Source organism: Sander lucioperca, chromosome 5 (genome assembly GCF_008315115.2).
Source record: "Sander lucioperca isolate FBNREF2018 chromosome 5, SLUC_FBN_1.2, whole genome shotgun sequence".
In the NCBI taxonomy this organism is placed as follows: Eukaryota; Metazoa; Chordata; class Actinopteri; order Perciformes; family Percidae; genus Sander; species Sander lucioperca.
This window is the reverse complement of record NC_050177.1, coordinates 8,955,899-8,981,282: the sequence shown is the minus strand read 5'-3', so window position 1 is coordinate 8,981,282 and position 25,384 is coordinate 8,955,899. Positions and strand designations below refer to the sequence as shown.

Genomic DNA, 25,384 nt, shown 5'->3' with positions numbered 1-25,384 from the left:
CAAACACAAGAAAAAGATCTTTACCATTATAAATGCTATAACGGAATGTTATACTTGTTACATGGGAAACTACTCATACATTTTAGCTTTCATTTAACGTTGCTAGTGAAGTTAACAAGGTGCAGCTTTACCTCCAATCCTGCAGCTACAACTGATAAACACACCAATTTCTAAATCTCTGCTAACATTACGCATATACAGTAACGGCTTACAAAAAGAGATGAAAATGCCACCGGACATTAAACTTTACGAACACAAATGGCATAAAAGACAGCAACACAGCTAGCTAGCTAACAGCCTAATGTTAAATGATAGGTTCAGTTAGGTTAACGTTAGCTCGGGTGTATCTACCTAATTATAATAGCAATTTGTACCAGCATTAATGCATAACACTTGACATTGATGTAACACATTAACGGTGATAACAAATGTACGGCAAACATATACTTACATTTAAATGTTAATTGTGCCATCAGCGATGCCGCTCCAACTCCCACTTAGGTCCGCCATTGTTGTTGAGCCGGCAAAGCCGCGCGCATAGGATTGTGGGTGATTTGGGAGCACGAAAGACAGACAGTGCGTCTGTCCAATCAGGAGGGTCCGTCCACTGCTAGATAGGCCCTACCTTTTCCGGTAGAAGTTAATGCCGTTGTGTTTTGTGATTTATTTAAGTGTTTTCATATTTGCTGTCGTGTTTTCCTATTTGCTGTCGTGTTTTCCTATTTGCTGTCGTGTTTTCCTATTTGCCGTTTTGTTTTCCTATTTGCTGTCGTGTTTTCCTATTTGCTGTCGTGTTTTCCTATTTGCTGTCATGTTTTCATATTTGCCGTTTTGTTTTCCTATTTGCTGTCGTGTTTTCCTATTTGCTGTCGTGTTTTTCTATTTGCTGTCGTGTTTTCCTATTTGCTGTCGTGTTTTTCTATTTGCTGTCGTGTTTTTCTATTTGCTGTCGTGTTTTCCTATTTGCCGTCGTATTTTCATATTTGCCGTCGTGTTTTCCTATTTGCCGTCATGTTTTCCTATTTGCCGTCGTGTTTTCATATTCGCTGTCGTGTTTTCATATTTGCCGTCGCGTTTTTCTTATTGCTGTTGTGATTTGCACTTCAGGGCCACCGTACCTATTGGCTGCTAAACAACTGCTGCTGGTAGCCGGCGTCCCAGAGCTCTGTAGTGGCTAAACACAACCAGCAACGGCCGCTCGGATTTTATAGTTCTAACTAGGGCTGGGCGATATGGAGAAAATCAAATATCACGATATTTTTGAACAAACACCTCGATGTCGATATTGCAACGATATTGTAAGGTTGACAATTGGGGCTTTCACAAAATATCTTCCACATTTAGCAGGGCTCCAGACTGCGACCAAATGATCCAAAATTTGAGAGTGTGCGACATGACACGTGTGACATGCGCGACCAGTAAATTTGTCCCCTTTTTTACACGTTAAACGTCGACATTTCGGTACCTGAGAGCGCGTAAGCTCAAGCTGATCTGTCCTCTCTGCATATGACAGAGAGCGGAGCTCTGACACAAACACACACACTCGCACACACACACGCATAGCTGCGGACGGTGCAAACTACGTCGGCTCTGCAGTTTTGTTGAAGTCACAGCGAGTCACCGAGATACCGATAAAGTGGTGTCTAGTGTGGTTACAGTTTTCAAAACTTCATGCAGACAATGTTTGCTGCCATATGACACTAGGCTCGTTAGAGATTTGCTGCCTCTGGCCTGTATTTGGATGCGCCATGCGAGCTGCGGTTACTGTAAAACATGCTTAAAGCGGATGAGAGTAGGTGGCGGCAGCAGGGGGCGGTGACAAAACTCCGCGGTCAAGTCGGACAATTTCCAGCCGATTCCAGCAGCCTTCAGGCTGAACAGGAAGTAAAATGTTATCAGACCCATATATCAGCTTGTACACAGTCTCTAGTTGTTTTAATTATGACAGAGTAGCTGTCAAAATGCTCTACATGCGATCTGTTGCTGATTTTAATTAACAACAGACTGTAGATGATCTGTAATCTGAACAGATTTAGTCTCACTGACTTCTAAACATAACTATCAGCCACACATCATGTGTTCTACAGAATAAGCCTTTAAATCAGACTAATAGCAGTTAAAATCCCTCCAAATCAAAATCAATAAAAAAGTTGATATAAAACGTCATCATGTTGAGTCGATTCTGAACCAATCAGCTGTTAGATGGGTAGGTTTGACAATATTTTTTAAAACTGAAATAATTGTTTTGTAATTATAGAGGGAAAGTACCAAAAAAAAGGTACCGTTACCAATATTGGTTCATGCATGTTTAATTTTAAGTTGAATTCATTGTAATTGTAGACTAGAGCTGGTATTTATATATATATATATATATATATATATATATATATATATATATATATATATATATATATATATATATATATATATATATATAGTTTTTCATGACAACGATGGTGCTGTCAGTTAACCTTCTATGTTGCATCTTCAAAAGTGACACTGAATTTGAAACAGCACATTGTAATTTCTGCATCTATTATCAAAGTATTTATTAGTAATACAGTGGAAATTAGTAGAAATGTGAATATTTGGTTAGCATGTTGATTTACGGTGTGTGCCCCTAAATTTTCTGGTTGCGCCCCTAAAATTTTCAGTTGGGGGCCACTGTGCTCCTAGTGAAAAAAGTTAGTCTGGAGCCCTGTTTAGATTTTAGATAAGTAACCATCATAATGTGGATATAATGACTAAGTGGTTAAAGGCAAATAATAGAACAGCTAGAACAGTCTGGTAAGTTCAGAAAATGACACCACTTTACTGTAATGCAGCCTTTGAAACCAGGAAAAGACTAAACTTAGCATGTAACGATATTACAATTCTTCAAAATCTAAGACGATATCTAGTCTCATATCACGATATCGATATAATATTGAAATGTTGCCCTAGTTCTAACCTTAACCCCCAATTTCCACCGGCTGCGTAACGGCTGCGTATCCGCTCCGGAACGGCGGTGGAGTCAGTGTGTCAATGTCAAAATCAATGTGTGTATTTCCACTGACTGCAGAATGGCTGCGTTCCGACTGCGTCCCAGCTCCAGCAGTCTGCAGCCCTCCGGAGCATATACGCAGAGCTTCTATTTTTGCCGGATGCCAGAGAGCTCCGCAGCAATTCAGCACACGGCAGATAGTGCGGGACAGGAAGTCGAGCACAGAAACAAAATAAAACATCCGGTTAATTTTCAAAATAAAATGCGGATCATATTTCCCTGCACTACACCTTGAAAACACAGCACAGAGTTGTTTCCCCTCTACTCCTCTGGATGGAAACCAGCTGTTGTTGGTTTTGTGGTTCTATTCTACGTGAATTCGCGAGATCTCGCGGGTCCTCGTGACTACAGCTGTCAGTCATGGCCGCAGCCATGCTGCAACAAATCCGGACCTAGTGGGTATTGACGGACGGCGGAGCCGACACGCAGCGGAGCCGGTCCGCAGACGTTCTGCAGTTCAGTGGAAATCCGGAGTAAGGCACTATTGACTGTTCACATTACAGAGCTTTACTTAGTTTAAAATACTTCTATTTTAGGTATATCATATTTGGTTTATTGGTGAAGTAGCATTGATCATTTTGAGGGGGGTGGGATGATACATTTTCTCCCCACCGGGGATAAAAATAATTCAGCAGAGGCAGGGATACGTAGACCAAAAATCCCACGCACCGCCCCCGGGCAAATCGCACCCTGAGCACGCTTACCACGTTGTATGTGAATGATACTCTGAAGGTGTTAGTCTACTGATGAAAACAGAGACACGTGTGCACGCAAACAGATTTCACTTGAAAAGACCAATTATTCAGTGTAAATAAACAGCAGGAATTTCACCTTGATGCTCTTGCCACTTGTTTGGTCCCTCTTAAGGTTATATAAACAAGATATCTTTAAGGCACTAGCAAACTAACCACAGCATGCAAGCATTGTGGGAAAACATGTGAATAAATAAACATGTGAATAAATATCCAGAACCTCAGGCAAAACAGCAGCTCCAAGAGGGAGCCCTCCAATTATGTTGTATCTTGTTGCAAAAGAATTTCAACATTACATTCCTCCAAGCAAATTAGGTTCTGTGAAAAGAAAATTAGCTTGAAAACAGGGTTGCATGTGTTGCACATGACAATGCCATGATGTGGATAGATACTGTGGATACTGCAGTCCAACTGAAATTAAGATGCTGAAACTGAAATTTTGCGCAACCACATCTGCTATTTTAAATGAGTCGTCCAGGGCAGTGGGGGAATGTAACCAAGTACTTTTTTTTCAAGTAATGTACTTTAGTACACATTTGCGGTACTTGTACTTTACTTGAGTTAGGGCTGGGCGATAAATCGATTTTATCGATTAACTCAAATTTGACATTTAGGGCGATTTGTTTTTAATGAAAATCGGTTTTCTCTTTAACTTCCACCACCGACGCTCCCCTTAGGCTTCCGTAGTTCAGAGTGGGCTCAGCCCTCCCCCCCCCGCTTTCCTTACAGTCACACAGACAACATGGCAGTTAACACGGAAGAGCTCGTTCCAAAGAAAGGCACAGTTTCATCCGTTGTTTGGAATTGGTTCGCTTCTTCGGTGTCAGATGCAGAACAAATAACACCACATTGCAAAGTGTGTTTAAAAGCTGTTGCTTTAGGTAGCAGAGAAGGTAGCAGCACAACAAATGTATTCCAGCATCTTAAACAGAGGCATGCAGCCGAATGGGAGGTGTGTGCCTCTCAACGAAACGAACAAGACCGCAGTTCAAACACACCCGCAAAAAAAAAAAAACTTTGAAAGATTTTCGAATTGTATCCCCTACGACAGGAAAGGGTTAGGGTTAGGATGCAGTGGCGAAATATATAGCAAGAGATATGGTGCCCATATACACTGTGGAAAAGCCGGGGTTTATTAACATGCTTAAAGTTCTCGACCCCAGGTATGTGCTACCAAGCCGCAAATATTTTGCCGAAGTGGCCTTGCCTCGCCTGTACAACAGTACTCGTGAAAAGATCGCTACAGAGCTGGAGGGGGTGTCGTTTTGCTGTTTTTTTTGTTTGTTTTTTTACTTTGCTAACCCTAACCCTGAGGTAGCTCCAGACACTAATCCACTTCAGTGGTGGAGGGCTCAGTAGTCCCAAGGCTCAGTAATCTGGCCAAAAGATACACGTGCCCCATCAGAGAGGCTTTTCATTGTTACATGTAACAGGGCATGCCTCAAGCCAGAGATAGTAGACAGGCTTTTTTTCCTGGCTAAAAATGCATAAAAGAAGAATGTTGAAAATAAAGTAATGGATGCAGATGTTTCATTTTGTTTACAATTTTAGGGATTCAGGAAAACTGTTTAAAGTTCCCATATTATGAAAAGAAATCACTTTTTCTGGGATTTGGGGTGTTATTTTGTGTCTCTGGTGCTTCCACACGCATACAAACGTGGAAAAACGCTATACGATACGGGTTTCTGAATGTAATCTGCCTTCAGTCTCCGGGTGAGCTGTTCAAAATCAGCAGGGCTCTTTACATCACCAGCCGAAACGAGGTGGCTAACCGCAGCATGCTAGCGCTAGCATGCTAGCTCGTTCTGAATGGCAAAACACTGCTACAACACACACTAGTTCACCATAATCTACAAAAGAACTACTTACATGTCCCTCGTCTGCAGGTATTCCACGCAAAATTGGAAGTGTGTCCTTGTTTACAAGAAGTCTCCCGGCTAATCCTGCCTTGTACTACTGAGGTGGAAGACACAAACAGCTAGCTAGATGATATGATCTTACCTAGCTACTGCGCATGTGCGACTGCCAACAAAGATGTTACAGCAGTGAGATGTCTCACTCTGTAGCTAAAACAGAGACCTGAACACAGGGTGAAAAGAGGAGCTGCAGCAATGCACTTTATGAATACAACTGTAAAAAGTTTAGAGTGTTTTTGTATTTTTGTAATATATCTAATTTTGTAATTTTTGTTAGGCTACATTTATTTGACCAAGTGTTTTATCAAAAAGGGACACACAATTTTTATTTATATTTTAAGTTATTTTGAAGGTGCATTGTGTCACTGTAAGTTTGAAGTTATTAGAAAATTGATAAGCTACATTTTCAGTGTTTACAATGGCAGGGCCTGCCATCTGGTTTACAAGCATGTTTTGAGGCTTGTTTCCTGTTACAGTTATGCCCCAAGGGGACATTTAGATTAAACAGCATAAGGGAAAATCAGAACAAAATAAAGAGTACATTTGTTCTGAGCAATTTCTTTGTCAGTTGTAGTTTGTTTTTAAATAGAAGAAAAAAAAAAATCGATTAAAATGGAAAATCAGATTTTTTTTTAGGCCATATCACCCAGCCCTAACTTGAGTCTTTTCTTTTCATGCCACTACTTTCTACTTCTACTCCACTACATTTCAGAGGGAAATATTGTACTTTTTACTCCACTACATTAATCAGACATCTTTAGTTACTTTACAAATGAAGATATTTTTTTTGCACACAAAACACATGTAGTTAATAAAATATGATGTTTTTAATATAAATGAAATTACCCAACAATATATAGGCCTACAAGTACAAGCTGATTGAAGTGAATGGGGTTAGCCCCGAAGTTAGCGACAACTTCAGTCCAGGCTCACTTAAGGTGGACTGACCATTAAGGCGGACCAGCTATTCTCATTTTAGTGGTACCACGTATACAGACCGTAACAGTAAGAAAGACCTTACAATAAACAATCCTGGATATAGTTAAATGATTGGGAAAGGAAAAGGGCAGCAAAAATCTCTGCAGACCCCTCACATCCCGGTCACAAACCGTTCAACCTCCTTCCCTCTGGTAGGAGATACAGGGCACCGTTCGCCAAAACCAGCCGACACAGAGACAGTTTCTTTCCCCAAGCAGTCACTCTGTTGAACACTCAGAAATAGCCCCCACCCTCACACTGAACAAAGTCAACCACCACTGTTCTGCTCATCTACCTCACGTATATTTCAATCCTACAATTACAATATTGTTATTAATATATTACAATTGCACACAGATCTGCCTTGCACTGTACTCATATTTAAATCCTAAAATCTCAGTCTATTGACCGATATTGCACTAGTCCTATATTTTTTGTGAAATTGTAAATTATATTGTTATACTGTACACTATTTTTTATATTCTTACCGCCATCTCTGTTTTTATTCTTAATATGTTAAGTGTTGTACTTTGAGAGCAAAGATTACCGGAGTCAAATTCCTTGTTTGTCTGCGCAAACCTGGCCAATAAAGCGGATTCTGATTCTGATTGCAATATAACACTGAACGTCAATCCCACACAAAAATGACATGGGTGGAGGCCCATGATATCAACATACCAGAAACCCTGTGTGAACACATTTTCCAATGTGGTGCAGTAAGACCGACGAATGACATGAATGCCACAACAACTGATGTCAAACATCTTTAATGCTCCCTGGTAAAACAGCGCGACCTGACCCTGTTCAGTCAAAATGTGTTTTAGCTGTGCGTTACTGTGGCCACTCAGGCAGAGGAAGCAGCCATGCGCTGTCATGAGGCAGAGAACAGCCTTTCACAGACATATCCCTTTTCCCCACTAATGGTGGTTGTTGTGAAGGAATCTCCAGTGGGAGTAGATCTACACAAATCACCAGTAGGCCATTGAGAATACAGTCGACGATTACGGTTTGCTAACAGCATACGTGCAGCACAGTCACTGGTATTTTTTTTTAGATCAAAATGCCCTGTTTTTGTAATAATGGCCCATTAACAAAGAGTGCAAATAGTGCTTTACAAAATATATACAGAATGCTACTAAATGTTTACAGTGTATCATTTTTAACAAAAGACTCCCTATACTCCCCTACAAAATGTCTTTAGCTTGAGAAAGACAAGATACCAAAAATAAGCTGTAGGGAATTTGGTGTAAGCAGCACGAAAGTCTACCAGGGTTTAGATGAGTAAATTATAAATACTAGCTTACAGGCTTATTACACTGTGAGCATTTTGACCACAACCATGAACATGAATCGACTGAAACTGCTTCAAACTGCAGCTTTACAATGATAAGTAAGTATTTGGTAGCATTTAAGACACTACCAGAACAATGAAGGTAATCGTTTTTAGATAGCAGTAGTTGTCATTGGTGCTTGTCATTGGAGTTGTGCCATCATTGTATAGGTGCATAGATACCCTGTCTCTCTACATTGGCAGACAGTTTCATTTGCTACAGAGGGCCTGTCATCTGCGTATCTATGACATCTATGGAAAAGATGCACAACGGGGTTCATGACACATCCGGCTTCTGCTGGCAAAGAGAGCAAGGCGGCTTTCAGGAAGTGGAAGCCAATGAGTCATACTGAGCTCCTTCAGGGAGGAGCGTGAGAGACATGGTAAAAAAGACCAAGACAGACAAGATGCCATTACTTCAAAAATCGGACACTGCATTACATACACATTTTGTTTGGATATTGTTTTTTCAGTCCGCTGCTTTGGATTGACCAAGTGGTACACTGAGCTTAAAATACAACCTTTATGTATTCACATAGTGTGTCGTTAGGTCAGTAACCTTGCACATCTTCTGTCCTTCACACCTTTCATCTTCTCACTCTCCTTTGCACACTATCTTAACTACTTGTTAAGTTGTAGTACTCAATATTTAAAAGGGCACAATCAACACTGCCTTTACATTTCTTTTTAACCTTTATTTATTCAGGGAAGGTTCACTGAGAGGCAGCCTCTCTTTTGCAGGAACGCCCTGATCACATTCATACAGTTACACATTCATACCTGGAAGCTGCCCAGTCTGATCTGTTAGCCACTGAGCAGCTCCACTGGAGCGTTTGGAGGTTAAGGCCCTTGCTCAAGGGCACCTCAGTGGTGGTAATGAGGGAGGGACAAGTGCTGCTCCTTCACTTTCCCCACCCAGATTGTATCCTGTCGGTCTGGGGATTGAACCGACAACCTCCCGGTCACAAGCTTGCGTCTCTAACCTTTAAGCCACCACTGCCCCCTTAATAATAACAGCCTAATAATAATAATGTTTGTGATACAAATATTTGGAAAATTAATCTTGAAAGCCTACTTGAGCTTTCTAATGTAATCTTGAGTAGTTCATACATCTATAAGAATTTTCTGTGTTTTCTTTCAAATTTGAAAAGTCCAATTTCCTATGCCCCTTCATAATGCTAACCCTACTGTTTGCCTGTGTAGAGCTGCAGACAGAGGTGCAATGTGCTTCAACGGTAGGGCATGATGTGTGGGAGGTTTAAGCTCTCCCAGTTCCTGCACTACTGGACAGGCACACCAACCAACCAGTGGGAGTTGCTAGTGCAGTGAAAAGGACGGAAATCATCCCCAGCTTTCCAAATACGAACGCACTGTATTTTGTTGGAATGCACAAAAAGCAGAAGATACAACTGCTGGGAATCAAATCCCAGGTTTTGCATATCTTTCTGAAGTTGGGCTTGAGGGATGTTTGAGTTTATAATTCACTGTCACAGCTGTCAGTTACTGTAGCCAAATTTGGCAAATGTGGAACTGAGGTGTGTTAACCACGCAGTGTGACAGCCTAAGCGATCAGTCAGTCAAACCTAAGACACCCTCATATTATCACACAGAGTGAGACAGCCACCCTGCACAAACCCATTATTAGGTCTATACCCAACGCTTGTAGTTCGTAAGGTGAGGGCTGACCAGCACACTACTGATTTCAGTGAAGACAAAATTGCATCATGCCGAGGCCTGTAGCGACGCGTCGATGACGTCGACGTCAAAATTACGTCGACGTCGTATTTTTGCGTCGACGCTTCGCCACACACACACACATGTGGGAGACCAAAACATTGCAGGCTGGAGGACGAAACAGCAACCTCCTCACAGAATTCCCAACAAAGCCCTGCAAAAAGCCCCATGAAAAGAAAAAGTCCTAAAAAAACAGCTCGCCCTTAATCATCGAAGGTATGGGAATACTTCAAATATAGTCCCAAGTACTAACGTTGGCTAAATTAATTTCATGTTTGTGTAGTGTGTTGTGTAGCCTGCGCACTTAGGTGGTGCTAGCTAACTATCTTAGCTCTCCGTGCAGTTTGTTCGTGCTAGGTTAGTAGCTAACGTTAACGTTAGCTAGCTACTGGCGCCTAGACAGCTGTGTTTAGCTAACGTTAGTTATCATCTAATGTTGGCTTGAATGGTAGCTAGCTTACGGCTGCAGAACACAGCTATCTATAGCAGCTAACGTTAGTTAACGTGAACGTTAGCTACTAACCTAGCATGAACCATAGATATAGAACAACATTGTTCTATATCTATGGCACGAACAAACTGCACAGAGAGCTAAGATGCGTTGGTTAGCCTAGCACCACCAAAGTGCACAGCTGCATTAGCATGTAAACCTACAGAATAGCAGTTAAGAGAGTCAGTTTGATTATGCATCAGGTTTTATGTTGGGACTGTTATGTTGTGTTAAACACTCTCAGAAATGTCTGTACTGTGCACTGCACAGTGTTTTTCTTTTTTGCACTACAACTTGATTTTTTTGAACAAGAGAGTTATGTTGGTACTGTAAAAGAGTAAACAGGATGGCCTTTCATTTTGTATAACAGTAAAATAATTATTTTATTTTGTGTAAAGCAGAAGATTTTTTGCTGTGCAAAATTGTTTAATAAAATATATTATTAAGAATTTTTTGGTATTTATTTGAGATACATTATGGTTTTTATTAATCGAGCAACAGAAAAATAATCGTTATATTAATCGTCCAATTAGTCAGATTAGTCAACTAATCAATAAAATAATCGCCCGATTAATCGTTTAATAAATAATCGTTTACCCCCAGCTCTAATCATGCCAGCGTCAAACCTGGGCCTAGATGTTCTATCCATAAACATCATACACAGTAACAAGGGACAAGTCAACCCCCGTAACGGTCCAATGCCAAAACCCGCTGTGCTTGGGGTTATGCCAAGAATGCAAACAGAGCTTGAGGTTACAGGGAATAAATAGCTTGCAACAGCGGCCCCCTGCTCCCTATATAACACAGGAAAACCCTGCCATAAGCCTTCCCAGGCACTGGAATAGCAAATCCTTATGACCTCCCGATCTGGCACCGGGTTAAAAGCTAGCCTACTGTTCCACACAAAGGTAAACCTGAGGCCCAACAATAGGCTTGAGCACCTTGGAAATCGGGTTTCAAGAGGGACTACACAGTGTGAATACACAGTAGTCAGAAAACTCCCCAGTAATGGGGACGTGGTGGTGTGCCGGACCAAGGGCACTGTTACCAAGCCTAACAATATCCAAACACATCTGATCCACCGCCAGCACTCTACCACTGAGGAGTTAACCGTAGTACTCCAGTGACCTCCGACTCAGAGATGGACTCTAATCCCCTCCAATCTTCCAGCTACACCTCCTTTCTGTTTGGTTCTGCTAAGTGCTCCGTTTAACTTTGGATGATATTGCCTGTTAATGTTAGCAATTCCGTGCCCTCAATGAAAACCCCTTTAAATTGCCCTTTAAAGCCTCTCAAAATTCCTTCCACACCCAAGCTTTAGTGGTTATATCTGATTGGTTGGGGCGCCTGTGTGTGAAAAGCGATGGGGTCTGTGGTAGATAGTCTGAATCTCTCTGTGTGTTACACCCTGTGGGTGTCCATGTGTATAAGAGGAAATGCATGGCTAAATACATTCCAGTTATCAGTTACCAACACTTCAGTTTGAAGGAAACTGGCTGTCAAAATGTAAAAATATTCACGTCACAATGCCATCCGTTACAAGGCCGGGAACAGCAGCGATATTTCTCCATGTACTACAGAGTGCAAGCAGCGTGGCAAATGTCGGTACGAGACGGTGTAACGTCCTTAACATTACTCATTCATTATTCATTGGGATCAATCACCACAGGCCTGCAAGTGCTGTCCAGAAAAAAAAGGTGAAGGTGGATGTTAAGATCTCGGATTGCACTGTGTCACAATTATCACCCTGGTATTATGTTCAATTTTGAATGAAAATAATCTTTAAATCTTGTTCACTGTGTGACAAGATAACTACAGCAATAATGATCAATTTGATTATACAAAGATAATAAATAAAAAATATTTTTTGTAATGTTCAACATGCTATGGAAACATTGTTTCGTCATGACCCATGCACTTGCCACGTGCCATGTTGCCATGTAGGTTTCTTGCTATCTTTGGACATATCTGTTACATAATTTTAGATTACTCTGCATGAGTGAGGATTACATGGAGGTTAATTCCCTTCCCCAGTGATATCACTTTCTACATTTTTCTTTTCATTCTAGTTCTCTAAAAATCCTAACACTGTGGGGATGTACTAAAATATGATCAGGTTGAGAATTAATGTGACACTCTCGGTAGCTGTGGGATATAATAGATTTATTTTAAAAAGTGTTGCATATTATATATTATCATCTTTCATGAGTAGGGAAAATATCTATGAATAAAAGGGCCTTTGAATAAGAGTTAGCAGTTTGAACGCAAAATGCGAGGGTCATCTGTGCATGATTTCATATTAAAATACTCAAAATGCACAGCTATCATTAAATCAGACAAATTTAATTGTTATGGGGTTAAAACATACTTGAGTGACTGTTAGCATACTTCTGCAGGCTGCCCAAGTATAGCTTATCTGTGGGAATCACTGACATCCTTTGAAAGTGGATCCTGCACATTGACTGGATAAGAAACAGCTATATGTAGCGGCTATTGCTTCTCTGGAGATAGTGCCTTCTTACTGTGATCTAATTAGAGATAAAAAAAAATAACTGATGTTTTCTTTTTACTGAATGAGTGTCGTTTCACTTTTTTATATTACTATTAAGGCATGTCATGACTTTGTGTGAAACAGAGGTATCTCTAAGTTTCCAGGCAATGACTAAGCCGGTAGAGGAGTATAACGTTAGAGGAGCGGGTGACACACTATGGTGACTGCATAAAAAGAAAGCCTGGGGCGTAACAATCTGAATATCTCCTTGCTGTGTGCATGGTGATGCATCCTACAGTGTTTTATTAATGAATGCACCATGATGTGCATGGATGCATGCAAAGACACACACACACAGCTTCTCTTCACACTCCACAAACGAAGTTGAGAGCTAAATCCTAGCCAACAGCATATTGCTTTGTTACGGTAAGATGAGGCATGCACTCATTTTCTTAAAATCAGACATACTGTATCATGCGTTGACAAGACTCATCGTTATCTATTGTAAATCGGGTCACAGCTCCTTCCAGCATGGATAGTGACATGATCGTTAGCTCACTTCCTCTTTCAGGGGACATAGACAAGGCTGTGATGACTTGGTTTGGGTCACAGGACTCCTGTTTTTCCCTGCTTCTCTCACACCCAAATAAAATATGCAAAGACAGAGAGGGAGCCAGGAATTGCTCTCAGTCAATAACAGCCTGAGCGAAAGGGGAAATCCTTCTTTATTGCAAGTGAATCGTGTAAAGTGAAAAAGGTGCTACATTTTGCCAAGTGCACCAAGCATTTATAGCTGAAGGCTAACCGGTCAAATCAGATCAAATGAGAACCAAAATGAAAACAGGCACGTTGGAATGGCCCAAAGTTGTTTTCACCAATGTCAAGAGAAGCCTGAACTAGAGCCCTGCGCGGGACTGTTTTCTTCATCCCGCTCCCGGCAAATTTCTGACCATTACCGCCCGCACCCGCAACGTGTGGGTTACACTCCCGCCCGCTCCCGCAATGTGTACCTCCACTCCCGCCCGCACCTGCAAAACTTTGAGAATTTATGCCTGCACAATAATAGAGATGCATTGATTTTGTGTCTTCTCCCGTCCCGCATGAGAAAACACGTCATTTTATAGGTTAATAGGGAGAAGATGCAGGCAAAGAAGGCAGGTGCTTGCTGCTGTTAGACGGGGAGGACGGAGCCTCGGCTCAGAGCTCCCCCGTCCTCGGAGGCTCAGACACGCTGGTGTCTGCTCATAGATGGGCTATACAGTATATACTCAGTCAGTATACATGTATATCTATGGTGCCTGCTGGCGTGGGGGGGTTCCAGGCTATATCACGATCCTGCAGCGTTTTTTTAACCGCCCGCAGCAAAGTTAAAACCGCCCGCTCCTGCGAGATTTGCGTTGTCAATCCCAATGCAGCCCTCTAGCCTGAACAAACAAGACAATTATACCTAGCAGATAATTGATCCCGACTAGAGCCCGACCGATATATCGGCGGGCCGATATTATCGGCCAATATCAGGCATTTTCCAAACTATCGGTATCGGCATTTATAATGGCTGATAAATGAATATTTAAAAGATTAAATAAAAATGGACAAACACCCTTCAACCGTGTTATAAGTGTTGGCGTTGCATAGTTTGCCACCAGAGGGCGATCTACAACGTCCCTGTTGGCAGCACTCGTGTTTAACCCTTTAAGTTTCACATCTTAAGTTTGTATTTTTATACATTTTATTTATCAGAGCTTCAATATATTTTGATGTTCCTCTGTTCTGTTGTGACAATAAAACAAAGAAGTTTATTTTTAAACTGCATTATCATATTATTTTAGTGAGGACTCATAAATAACTAATGTTAGGGAAATCTGTTTAGGTTTTGTTACGCGTTTCTGGATTATTTTTTATATATCTCGGCCGATATATCAGATTATCGGATTTTTAAATCACCAAATATTTGTATCGATATCAGCCTTAAAAATCCTTTATCGGTCAGGCTCTACTCCCAACACTCTGTCACATGTTCCTTTTGTCCCACAGAGCAAATGCTTCAAAGTGGAGAGAGGCCCTATAATGCCTAAAGTATTGCCAATCTAGGGTTACACGTCCACAGGGATCCTGTATTCACAGTGCTGGCCTCTTTTCATAGAATGACAAGGACACGCTGTTCTAATTTCCTGATAGCTCTGAGATCTTAGCATGACTTGACAAATGCATACTGTACTGTAGTATGAAGTCACTGGAATTGCAATCTTTAGCTAAAAAGCAATGTGTCTGAAGCAGGTTCTCAGCACTTACATACAGTAGTAACAAGATACACAACAAGCTCGTTTCCCAGGCCTCAGTGCTGTGTTTAACCCGTTTCGTACTCTTAAATTAAACCTTATTAATAATATAATAACTCAAACCTCACAGGAATGGCATAAGGATGCATGCTACCACCACAAAACCTAATCACTGACAAAAACAACCACTAAGCCCCACAGCCTGTGCCTCTTCGGTGAGCAAACCCTCAGGAAAGGAGGTTTATGACTCCACAGCGCTTCACAGGGTCACGTGCATGTGTAATGTCATCTTTTTAGCGTCCTTAGGCAATGCAGCTCCTCTCAACCCTCTCAGACCTGGATCTGTCTGATCCACTCCCCATCACTAGTGGAGTCACGTAGTCCTGGTTGGAACAAAACCACAGTCTCTCTCTTTCTTGCTTCTCCTTCCTAATACTGGATGAAAACCTTAGCATCTATGAGATTTTAAAAACAAATGATGTGCAAGAGATATGGGAGCTTTAAAACTACAAGTCTACAGTCTGATTTATAGGGAACGGGTATTTCACTGACTGTTTCACGGTTAAAGGCTCTGACACACCACTCCGACGGCCGACCGTCCGTAGAAAAGGCAGTCGGGCTGACTGCCTCCCCGAGTTGGTCAAAAAAGTGCCTCAGAACACACCGAAGCGACGCCGACTTGAGCGTACCTTCTGCGCGTGTGGAACTAATCTGTATTGTAGTCCAAAAAATTAAAACCAAAGCAGCTGATTGGACGAACGCGTGATATGGGTCTGGCTTCTCCGGAATTTCAAAGCCAGACCATTATGGCGGCTCGTTCAGAATACGATCTCATATTGCACTAAAATAGTTCACCGAAACGTGTTTCTGAAAACATTTTAAGCGAGAAATAGGCCATGCAGTTGCTGAATCCGTCTTCATTTCAGATCGACAAAGGTCAGTTTAAAAGATTTTCATCAGATTTTGAGAGGCTCATCCCGCTCGTCATTTCCGGGTTAGCACTCCACCAATCAGATTGGTCATTGAGTCCGACTGCCCGCCTTCCGATTCAACATGTCAAATCGGCCCAAATGAAGGCTGACGGCTCCTCCTCCGACTGATGACGGCACGGAACACACCGAACAGACTCGGGTCACTGACCTCGTCAGACTGTCTGATGGCCGATAATCGGGTTGGTGTGTCAGGGCCTTAAGATACACACAGTTGTGGCCAGGTTAGCTCAGTTGGTAGAGCAGGCGCACATATATTGAGGTTTACTCCTCGATGCAGTGGCCGCGGGTTCGACTCCGACCTGCGGCCCTTTGCTGCATGTCATTCCCCTTTCATGTCTTCATCTGTCCTGTGGAATTAAAGGCCTAAAATGCCCAAAAAAAATTATCTTTAAAAAAAAATAAAAGATACACAGTTTAAATTTGTTGAAATGACTAGTCTGAATAGATAAAATACCTCAAACATACATGGCTGACTGGATCTAGAATTTTTTTTTAATTTTTTGAATCATCAAATTCTATTCTGACACATATTCTGGTCCAACAAACATCCTCTAAAGCTTGGCAGTGGCCTGTCAGTAAGCACTCTTGTTCTTGGCAGTAAAATTATCATAGAAAATGGAGGTAAAAAGATACACACTGTCACTTCACCTGCTTTGGCTGGATTTCCGCGAATGGACCTTTCTCCAAATGTCTGCTTAAGGGTGCTTTCACACCTCAGCAGTTTGGTGCTTTTTAATAGAACCCTGGAGCGTTTTGATCGGATTCTTTTTGTTTGGTGTAAAAGCTCATTCAAACTCTGGTGCGGACCAAACAACCGAACTCTGGTCCGCTTGAAAACGAGGGTCTCAGTTCGCTTCCAAGTGCATGAAGGTAATCCGAACCCAAATATAGCAGGCGCACCAAAATAACTGCATTCACTAGACTGCAATTTCAACCTTGCACACAATACACAGACTTATACATGATTTAAGGGATGATAACTTTCAAATCCACAACCTATTATGACCATACAACGCTTGTCGTCTGTGTGACAACACATAATCTCTCTCATCAGGGCCCACCCTCTCTTCTCACCCTCTTCACTCGCTGTCTTGTCAACTGCTCATATTGCTCTCATTCTAAAATATTAGAAAGTGTGAGTACACCCTAAATCATTTAATCCCCATTCAAGTTATTGGAGCGCTAAACCGGAAGTAGCCGGCCTGGCCGGCAGAGGTCTGCAGTGCGCCTGCTCTATGGGCCGCACAATGCGGAAGTAGTGCCGATCATACAGGTCATTTTTGGCTCCATGATGGCTTTATGTGCCACTGAGCAACTCTCAAAAGGAATGAACGGGGCTCCGCCTCGAACGCTGCAGTTCTTATAATACATCCATGCCCAAATCACACCGGGTCTAACCAACTGTTTGACACTTGAAGACAAAGGCATGTTAAGCAATGTCTGCAAATGCTAATGACAGTATAATCCCTCCTGCTGCTTTGCTTCATAAGCAGATACTACTGGTGCCCACACCAACACACTTTCCATGATCATGTTAATCAAATGCTTAATTGAGTTTTGCATTACTGGTCTAATGAAGCACCAAGCCATGACCATATGTAGAATTAAAGTGACAATAATAATCAGTTAGCCTAATCGTTTGAGTCATATATTAATCGAAAATGACAAACAGTTGCTTGGTTTTAGCTTCTCAAATGTGAGTATTTGATTATTTTCTCTATTTTATATAATTGTAAATGGAAAACCTTTTGGTTTTGCTGCTAGTTGACAAAAGAATTGAAGAAATAAACGAGAAATTGTGTTCTGTCATTTTACAGACTACTTGATCAATCAACCAATGAAGAAAAACAATTGCTCGCCAATGAAAATGAACATTAGTAGGAGCCCTCTATGTACAGTAGTTCCACTGTGGCCTCTCTGCAAGCTATGAAAACAGCAAGAGACAAACTGTAAAGGTCTTTGCACTAGGGGTGGGGGGGGAATTGATTCTTAGATGCCAAGACATGTCGTAATGCAGAAAATTCTAAACTTAGCACAAAAAGTAAGGAAATGTGTTTGTGTTTGGTAGATTATTTCTCTGTGGTAACAATGCTTTTTGGCAATAAATCTTATACCGTTGGAAAGCCTGTTTAGTTCCCTTTCAAATGGTAAGGAACATGCGCCCATGAAAAATTTGCCAAATCTTCTCTGCCAATGCCAAACAGCTTATTCTGCCATTGACTCGTTCGGTGTTTGGTGGATTGGATGATTCTGCCTATGGTAGTTGGATCGTAGGGTCAAAGTGTGGAAAAGACGCGGAGAACGCTATGCTGATTGCTGCACCGATAGAGTAACACCTTTTGATGGAGGCAGTGTGATGGTGTGGGGCGGCACCTCCCTCACTGGAAAAACGAGGCTTGTCATCATTGGAGGCAATCTCAATGCAGAGAGATATAGAGATGAGATTCTGCAACTGGTGGCAATCCCATATCTCCACAGTCTGGGACCGAACTCTATCCTCCAAGATGACAACGCTCGCCCCCACAGGGCAGGGTTTATCAGAGACTACCTCCAGAATGTGGGAGTGGAGAGGATGGAATGGCCTGCCAGCAGTCCTGACCTCAACCCCATTGAACACTTGTTGGATCAGCTTGGGTGTGCTGTTCGTGCCAGAGTGACCAACACAACCACGTTGGCTGACTTGCGACAAATGCTGGTTGAAGAATGGGGTGCCATCCCACAGCAGTGTGTGACCAGGCTGGTGACCAACATGAGGAGGAGGTGTCAGGCTGTTGTGGCTGTGTATGGTTCTTCCACACGCTACTGAGGCTCCTGTTTGTAAAATGAATAAATTATTCAATTGCCAATATGACTTGTTTCTTCAAACTTCAATCATCCAATCCACCAAACACCAAACGAGTCAATGGCAGAATAAGCTGTTTGGCATTGGCAGAGAAGATTTGGCAAATTTCTCATGGGCGCAACCCACATACTCAGCGCTGCTGCTCATCCCACAAATGCATGTTCCTTACAAATGGGGCACCATTTGAAAGGGAACTAAACAGGCTTTCCAACGGTATAAGATTTATTGCCAAAAAGCATTGTTACCACAGAGAAATAAATACTTTTTGTGCTAAGTTTATTTTGGTGGACCTCCTAAATACATTGTAAATATGGGAAACACAATGTGCACACACACTGTTCTAAAATAATCACTTTCAAGTTGGACGAGCAACCATTGCTTTTGGCAGAGTTGATTTTCATCGTCATGGAGCTAAGTCAGACGTAAAGAAGTCTGGAGCTGCTGTAAGTCGGCCTGCAGTCAGCAATGCTGACAATCTTTGCTTTGTAAATGGAGCAGCGTGGAGCTACGTCATCGTTCCCACATGATCTGAGTGATGATGTAACACAGGCTAAGTGAAACAATCCTACAGTAAACTAGAGAGACACATTTTGCTGTTGAAGAGAGAGCCATATGGTGAGATGAAGATTGCAATTCATTCATCATATCCCACCGGTTGAGGACATTGGAAACTCATCTCTTATGTCGCCCAGTTTTGCTTCACTTCTCTCACTTTGATTTCTGGAGGCTATATTTCATTTTCTGTCAGAAATATTCCAGTTATCAGTCTGGAGAGGATCAATTCATAATTATGTCAAGAGGCTCAACAGGCCCATTGAGCATGCAGCAGGCAGAGAGGAAAGGAGGAGGAAGCGGGTTAATCCCTCCCAAATCTCAGTTCAGACATAAATACTGCAACTATACTATACAGTATAATTATCTATTCAAAAAATTTCAATTTTCTTTGATTTACATTTAACTCCAAAAAGTGACATAAATAAAAGTACTATTTCTGACATCTGTGCAGCGCCAAACACTACAAACCTAGATTCAATAGAGAAATACAAAGCAAATATTTTTATTTCAGCTTCAGTGATGGCACTAGGGCTCAACGCTAACTTTTTAAGTGGTTGCCGGCTTGGCAACCAAGTATCAGCTTATGGTTGCCCAAATGGACAATACGGTTACCATGTTTTAAACTGCCTATATTTGGAGCAATTGACTTGTTATGTAACTATAACACACATTTTAATAACGAAACAATGGGATAATGGCTTGCAATATAATTTCCCATCCCTCTCAAACAGGGGTGCAACAGATAACAGAACTCATGGATCGGATCACGATTTTGAGTCACGGATCGGATAAATTTTCAGACCAGCTCAAAAAAGGGGGGGGGGGGGGGGGGGTTAACTGGTTATTAAAAATGTAATAATAACTTTTAACAATAATTACTTCTTTCACTTGTAAATTGTTGTTAAAAGAGAAAAACAGATGAGAAAAGGGTATTTCACAATAACTTTGAATGCACCACGAGGTTCACCAGTTTTAAGCTTTTTACAGTCACTGGTTTTAAGTAAACGCAACATTTAGTCCCGTCCGTTTTGTTTTTCCGACAGTGACCAGTGCTAGTTTGAGTCTTTTAGCTCATAGCTTTAGCGGCAGACTGTTGTATACGTCCCGCTGTTGGAATCCTCTACAGTGAAATACAGTGCTACAGTGCGCACAAACGTAGTGTTTAAACTTTACGGAGACATCCAAATAAAACATTGACTTCTTTTGAAATAAGATTTTACAGTTTTGTAAGTTTTGATTTGTTTTGATCTATTAATAAAAACACAAATATTGAACAGGTGGTTGCCAAAGAGGGCAACCAGAGGCCAAGAAATGGTTGCCAATTGACTCAATCTGGTTGCCAAGGGCAACCGTTACTGTCGAGCCCTGGGCACATGAGTTATGAGAGAAGTGATCAGACTATTACAGTGAAAGGTCAGAATCATGCAGTCCTATCTCTTTTATATCCACATGCATACATGTATCATGGTAAACTCTACATCGTCCACTTTCAGCTGTACATAATTGTTCATTTAAGGTAGGCTAATGCTTGTCAGGCTATCAAATGGAATTCAAACCAAAACTCCAAATAACCTAATTACATTGTACAATAGAGAGAGTTAAACCGATTGGTGGGCTGGGCTGCTATATCAACCAAAATTAGGTTATTGCAGATAAAGGCCAATAAGTAATAAGAAACTACAGTACAGAAATGCCAACGATTTGGGCTTTTAGCAACTGTGTCATCATTACATTGTTTGTCCAAGTCTGACAAGTTTATTACAAAGTCACAATTCTTGAAACAATGATTAGCTAAATAAGGTATCCTAAAAATCTATATTTTCAAATATCGATATCAGCCTCAAACATCTCGTATGGAATCAATGGCTAAATGATATCGCCAAATAACAGTATATATTATATAGTATTAACAAGATCCTTCACTTGAAGTGTCTCTAGTTGTAGAATTTTAGTGCAAAGTTTCAGATGTTCTGTGCAAAAAAATAGGCTAAATAAAATGATGTTCTCTCTCAAGCAAAATAGAGAATTTTCAGAGCTCATCCAAGGCTTCCATTAAATTAACAGGTTGCCTATAATTTTTAAGCGTTTAGTGTAATTGGTGGTAACATAACACGCATTTTATACCATGGTCTGGGTGAATACTCGATTCTGATTGGCTGCAGGGTGTCCAGAAAAAAAGTGATGTAGGACACCTACTGAAGGAGTTCTGGTGAAACTGTTTACTGTTCTAAATGAATGCGCTACATTAAAACAAAAAGGAAATGTGAATCTGTTATTTTTAACACGGTGTGCTTCTTCAGTGCCTCGTCCTCTGAACACCACAGGATGGCTCTAACACACACGCTGTAAGAAGTAAGTTATACTGCCCCTCTTAACTGACTTTGTTTCACAGCGAATAACGTTATCTCACATCCCGTTCGCTGTTCAGGTCGCCACTTCAGGCTGCGGTCGACAGTAACGTTACAAATCGCGGATCAAATTGTTCGTAAAAGTCGTATTGCTTTGGGAATGATGACATGGCTGGATAGCTAGCTTGTCTTGTTGTTCAACATACTGTCAGGTTATTTTTACTGATTGCCAACTGTACACAATGTGATTGACTTCGGATCTTGCTAGCATAGCGTTAGCTTTCTGGCTCGTAGCTGAGCGGACTATAATTATCTTACCCGTTGCTAAGGGAGGCAAGTCGTATCTAAGGTCCTTCCTATTTCCTGGAGGAGTGAACAACGTTTGCATTGCATAAGAACCTTATAGGACGGGAATGATTGTTCCAGGTATTAGTCAAACCGTCAGGCGTAACCAGAACCAAACCAAAACTTTAGATTTCGATTGTAAAACTAATTAAAATATAAACTAATGTTTTAAAAAATATGTTATTTGGCAAGTGACCATGGTATAAGCGGGTTAATGCCCTTCGAGGTGTCCATTGTCAGATATTAATGGACGACGGTGAGGCGCGAACCGTCCGACGGTTGCCTCGTCGGGCATTAACCCTTACTTAAATCAACTGAAGACCTTTCTTTTTGATGTTGCCTTTCTTTAAAAAAAAATGTCATTTCTTATACTGAAGTTGCATTGTTGAAACTGTATGACAATCTATATAAGCATATAAAGAGAATTAAAAAGTAAGACCGGTGGGACCGGCCCGTTCTGGGAACGGCAAAGATTGCGGGTGGATTACGTGTATAGATCAACGGCTTATATATTGTACCATACTAGCAGCCTACAATCTCGTATTTTATCTGCTTTTATATTTTTAATTGTTTTTAACTACTCTTTAATGTTTAATTTCTAATACTGCACTATAACTTCTATTCTCGTATTTCATCTGTTTTTAATTCTTTTTTAAATCGTTTTTAACTGCTCTTACAACATGGCATCATGACTTTCCTAAAGCCAAATGGCGTGTTATCTGTACACATTTTGAGCTATCCACGTGTATGTCTACGCTGTATACAGCGGATGTAAACATACATACCACGTGGCGTCGCCATCGTGAGAACGTGCCGTGCTATCGCGAGAACGTCACGCGTGTAAAAAAATGAATAAAAAAAGGTTGGGTTTATGGAAAGAACGTTGGGAAAGGCTTTAGTAACACTCAAAAATGACAAAAACATGACGTTGACCAACGTCACACGCTTAGGAAAACAATAAACGGTTGGGTTTAGGAAAAGAACATTGGGGAAGGCTTTATAAAAAAAAATTTTTTTTAAATAAACGGTTGATAAACGCCACACGCGGGACGCAATCCCGGCTCTGGGTGAAAGTCCTGTGTTTTACCCATCCACCACCCCAACCAACCTCCGTCCTTTCATACTACTCCCTACAGCGATAATTCACATGTAATGTAGGTCAATGGAGGCCAAACAGTGTTGATAAACACGCTAAAAAACGATTATGCGTCTTGATAACACGCAAAAACGGCATACAGATTGGCGTGTCATACATACGCCACTTAGTGAGTTCAGTCTGGCTCTTTAATGTTAATGAAAATGTGCTATACAAATAAAGCTGCCTTGCCTAACGTGTCAAATACATCAGAATATATGCTTAAATTAAATGATGGCTCAATGAGACTGACTCCCATCATAAGGGTCTTACAAATTGACATTTCTACATTAAATGTTTCAATAAACCAAAGTGAAATTGCATTAACATGAGAATGCAGTGAGGTCTCCACTCCATGTGTGTTTTCCTCTCCAGCCTTAGGAACACCCCTGCACATATTGGATTGAACATAAAGGATTAACAGGCTATCCCACGAAACACCGAGCCTGAGTGTAGCTGAGAGTACTACACCAACCGTACTGTAATCGCCTAACATGTCAAATTACTGATTTTAATCAAAAAATGGGCGTGCAAAAGCTATTCAAAATATCATTTGTCGTCACAAATCTCCCTCTTTTAGACTTACATAACGACACATTTTACCAACTTAGAGGCTCTCATTTCAAAGCCTTTATCGTGGCATCAGATTACATAACAGATGATTCAGAGACAGAAGTTGTGCTTGCTTTGCATCAGTGTGCCAGAGAGACCAACTAAACCCACAGTGTCATCATTCATGTACTGTATGTTAGCGAGCATGCATTGCCAACCCCTCCTTTAATGCCATCACACCTGTACACATTGACAGGTGCACTTCAAATTGCCATGTTTTATTTTGCACAATGTACCTTTAACTGAGAGAACGTGACTCAACCCAGAAGGCGGTGTGTGTGTGTGTGTGTGTGTGTGTGTGTGTGTGTGTGTGTGTGTGTGTGTGTGTGTGTGTGTGTGTGTGTGTGTGTGTGTGTGCGCACGTCTACAAATACAAGGAGCCCAGCATCACTTCCCATCAACAACATACACGTCCCAGCCAAGCTGAGACCAACGGCCGACAACAACACGATCATAAATGGGAGAAAAATTAAAGCCCCATGGCACATTTCCATTCACATAATGCACACAGTAATGCTAATTCAATTTAAAACCCTATCCTTCATTAGCATCATGTTTTATTTAATGTTCAATACCGCTAAGTCAGCGTACAGGCTGGTAACGCAAAGAGTAAGCGTTATGTAGCATGTAAGAGTGTCTCCAGAGAATGGTACCCTCACACATTAACAGCAAGCTGTCTTTACTTAAAAAAAATACATTACCCTGCTCGCGAGTAACGTAATTAGCAGCAGTCGCAGTACCTTTAACGTTACCGTTGCACCTGCTAAACAGAGTGCCTGCGGGCGAAGGAGGGAGGAGGAGAGAGGCGAGAGGATGCCTGCCGTCCTGTCCACAATTAAAGGGTGGTGATATACAGAGATAAACAGAAAGAGAAACATTTCCAGCTTAGGTGCTGAATGTAAGATTGTCTTACCTGTGTAGCCCACAAGAAGCAAGGCTAGAAAAATATCCTTTAACTGGACCATCGCAACTCCCGAGTAACGTTAAACGTCGTAACGTTAGCTAACGTTTTTATCTCCGCTCGGTCCCTACGGTGTTGCCCTCGGGTTTCCTGCCTTATCTCAGCAACTGTTCATCTTAATCTATATTTTTTAAAGCTGGTCGGTGTCAGTAGCAGCGTCGTTGATGACAAGGAGCGTCCGGAGATTAGCAGTGATGAGCGCCAGTGCACTGTTCAAAGTCTGACTGACAAGCAGAGCCTTCTCACACACGTGGATTAATCCGCGGAATAAAGTACCTCCTGTTAAATAGTGCGCGGGTCTCAAAGGAAACCAGTGCCACGGGGAAACCCCCGCAATAGCCTAGTCATAATAATGAAAATAAAAATGCAGTCCGCATAATGCGGTATTATTATATCTGTTTAAATAGACCAAATAATATATACTATAACAAATAGATATTAAAACAATTAACCTTCAAGCTAAAAATATTTAGGCCTATTAATTTTAAGGTGTTTTCTGTGATTAAAAACATTTGATATGCTTTATGTTGTCAACACTACATAATGGAAAAATTGTCTTCAGAGCCTAAATGCAATTTATT

The 25,384-nt window shown here is 41.3% G+C and overlaps 1 protein-coding gene across 18 annotated transcripts in view; it reads right to left on the bottom strand.

Annotated features, from left to right (window-relative positions):
* The window catches only part of ncam1b (neural cell adhesion molecule 1b), a 113,644-nt gene extending 88,595 nt beyond the window's left edge, over positions 1–25,049 (bottom strand). For 11 of the 18 annotated variants that reach the window (XR_004897424.1, XM_031296384.2, XM_031296373.2 and 8 more), the window contains exon 1: positions 24,756–25,049. Coding sequence is in view for 17 of the 18 variants with exons in the window: in XM_031296384.2 (XP_031152244.1) it covers positions 24,756–24,807 (52 nt within the window). In the remaining variant the exon portion in view is untranslated. The remainder of the gene's footprint in view (positions 1–24,755) is intronic. The other 7 variants (XM_031296378.2, XM_031296381.2, XM_031296382.2 and 4 more) reach the window with 3 other exon arrangements.
* Positions 25,050–25,384: the final 335 nt, after the last annotated feature.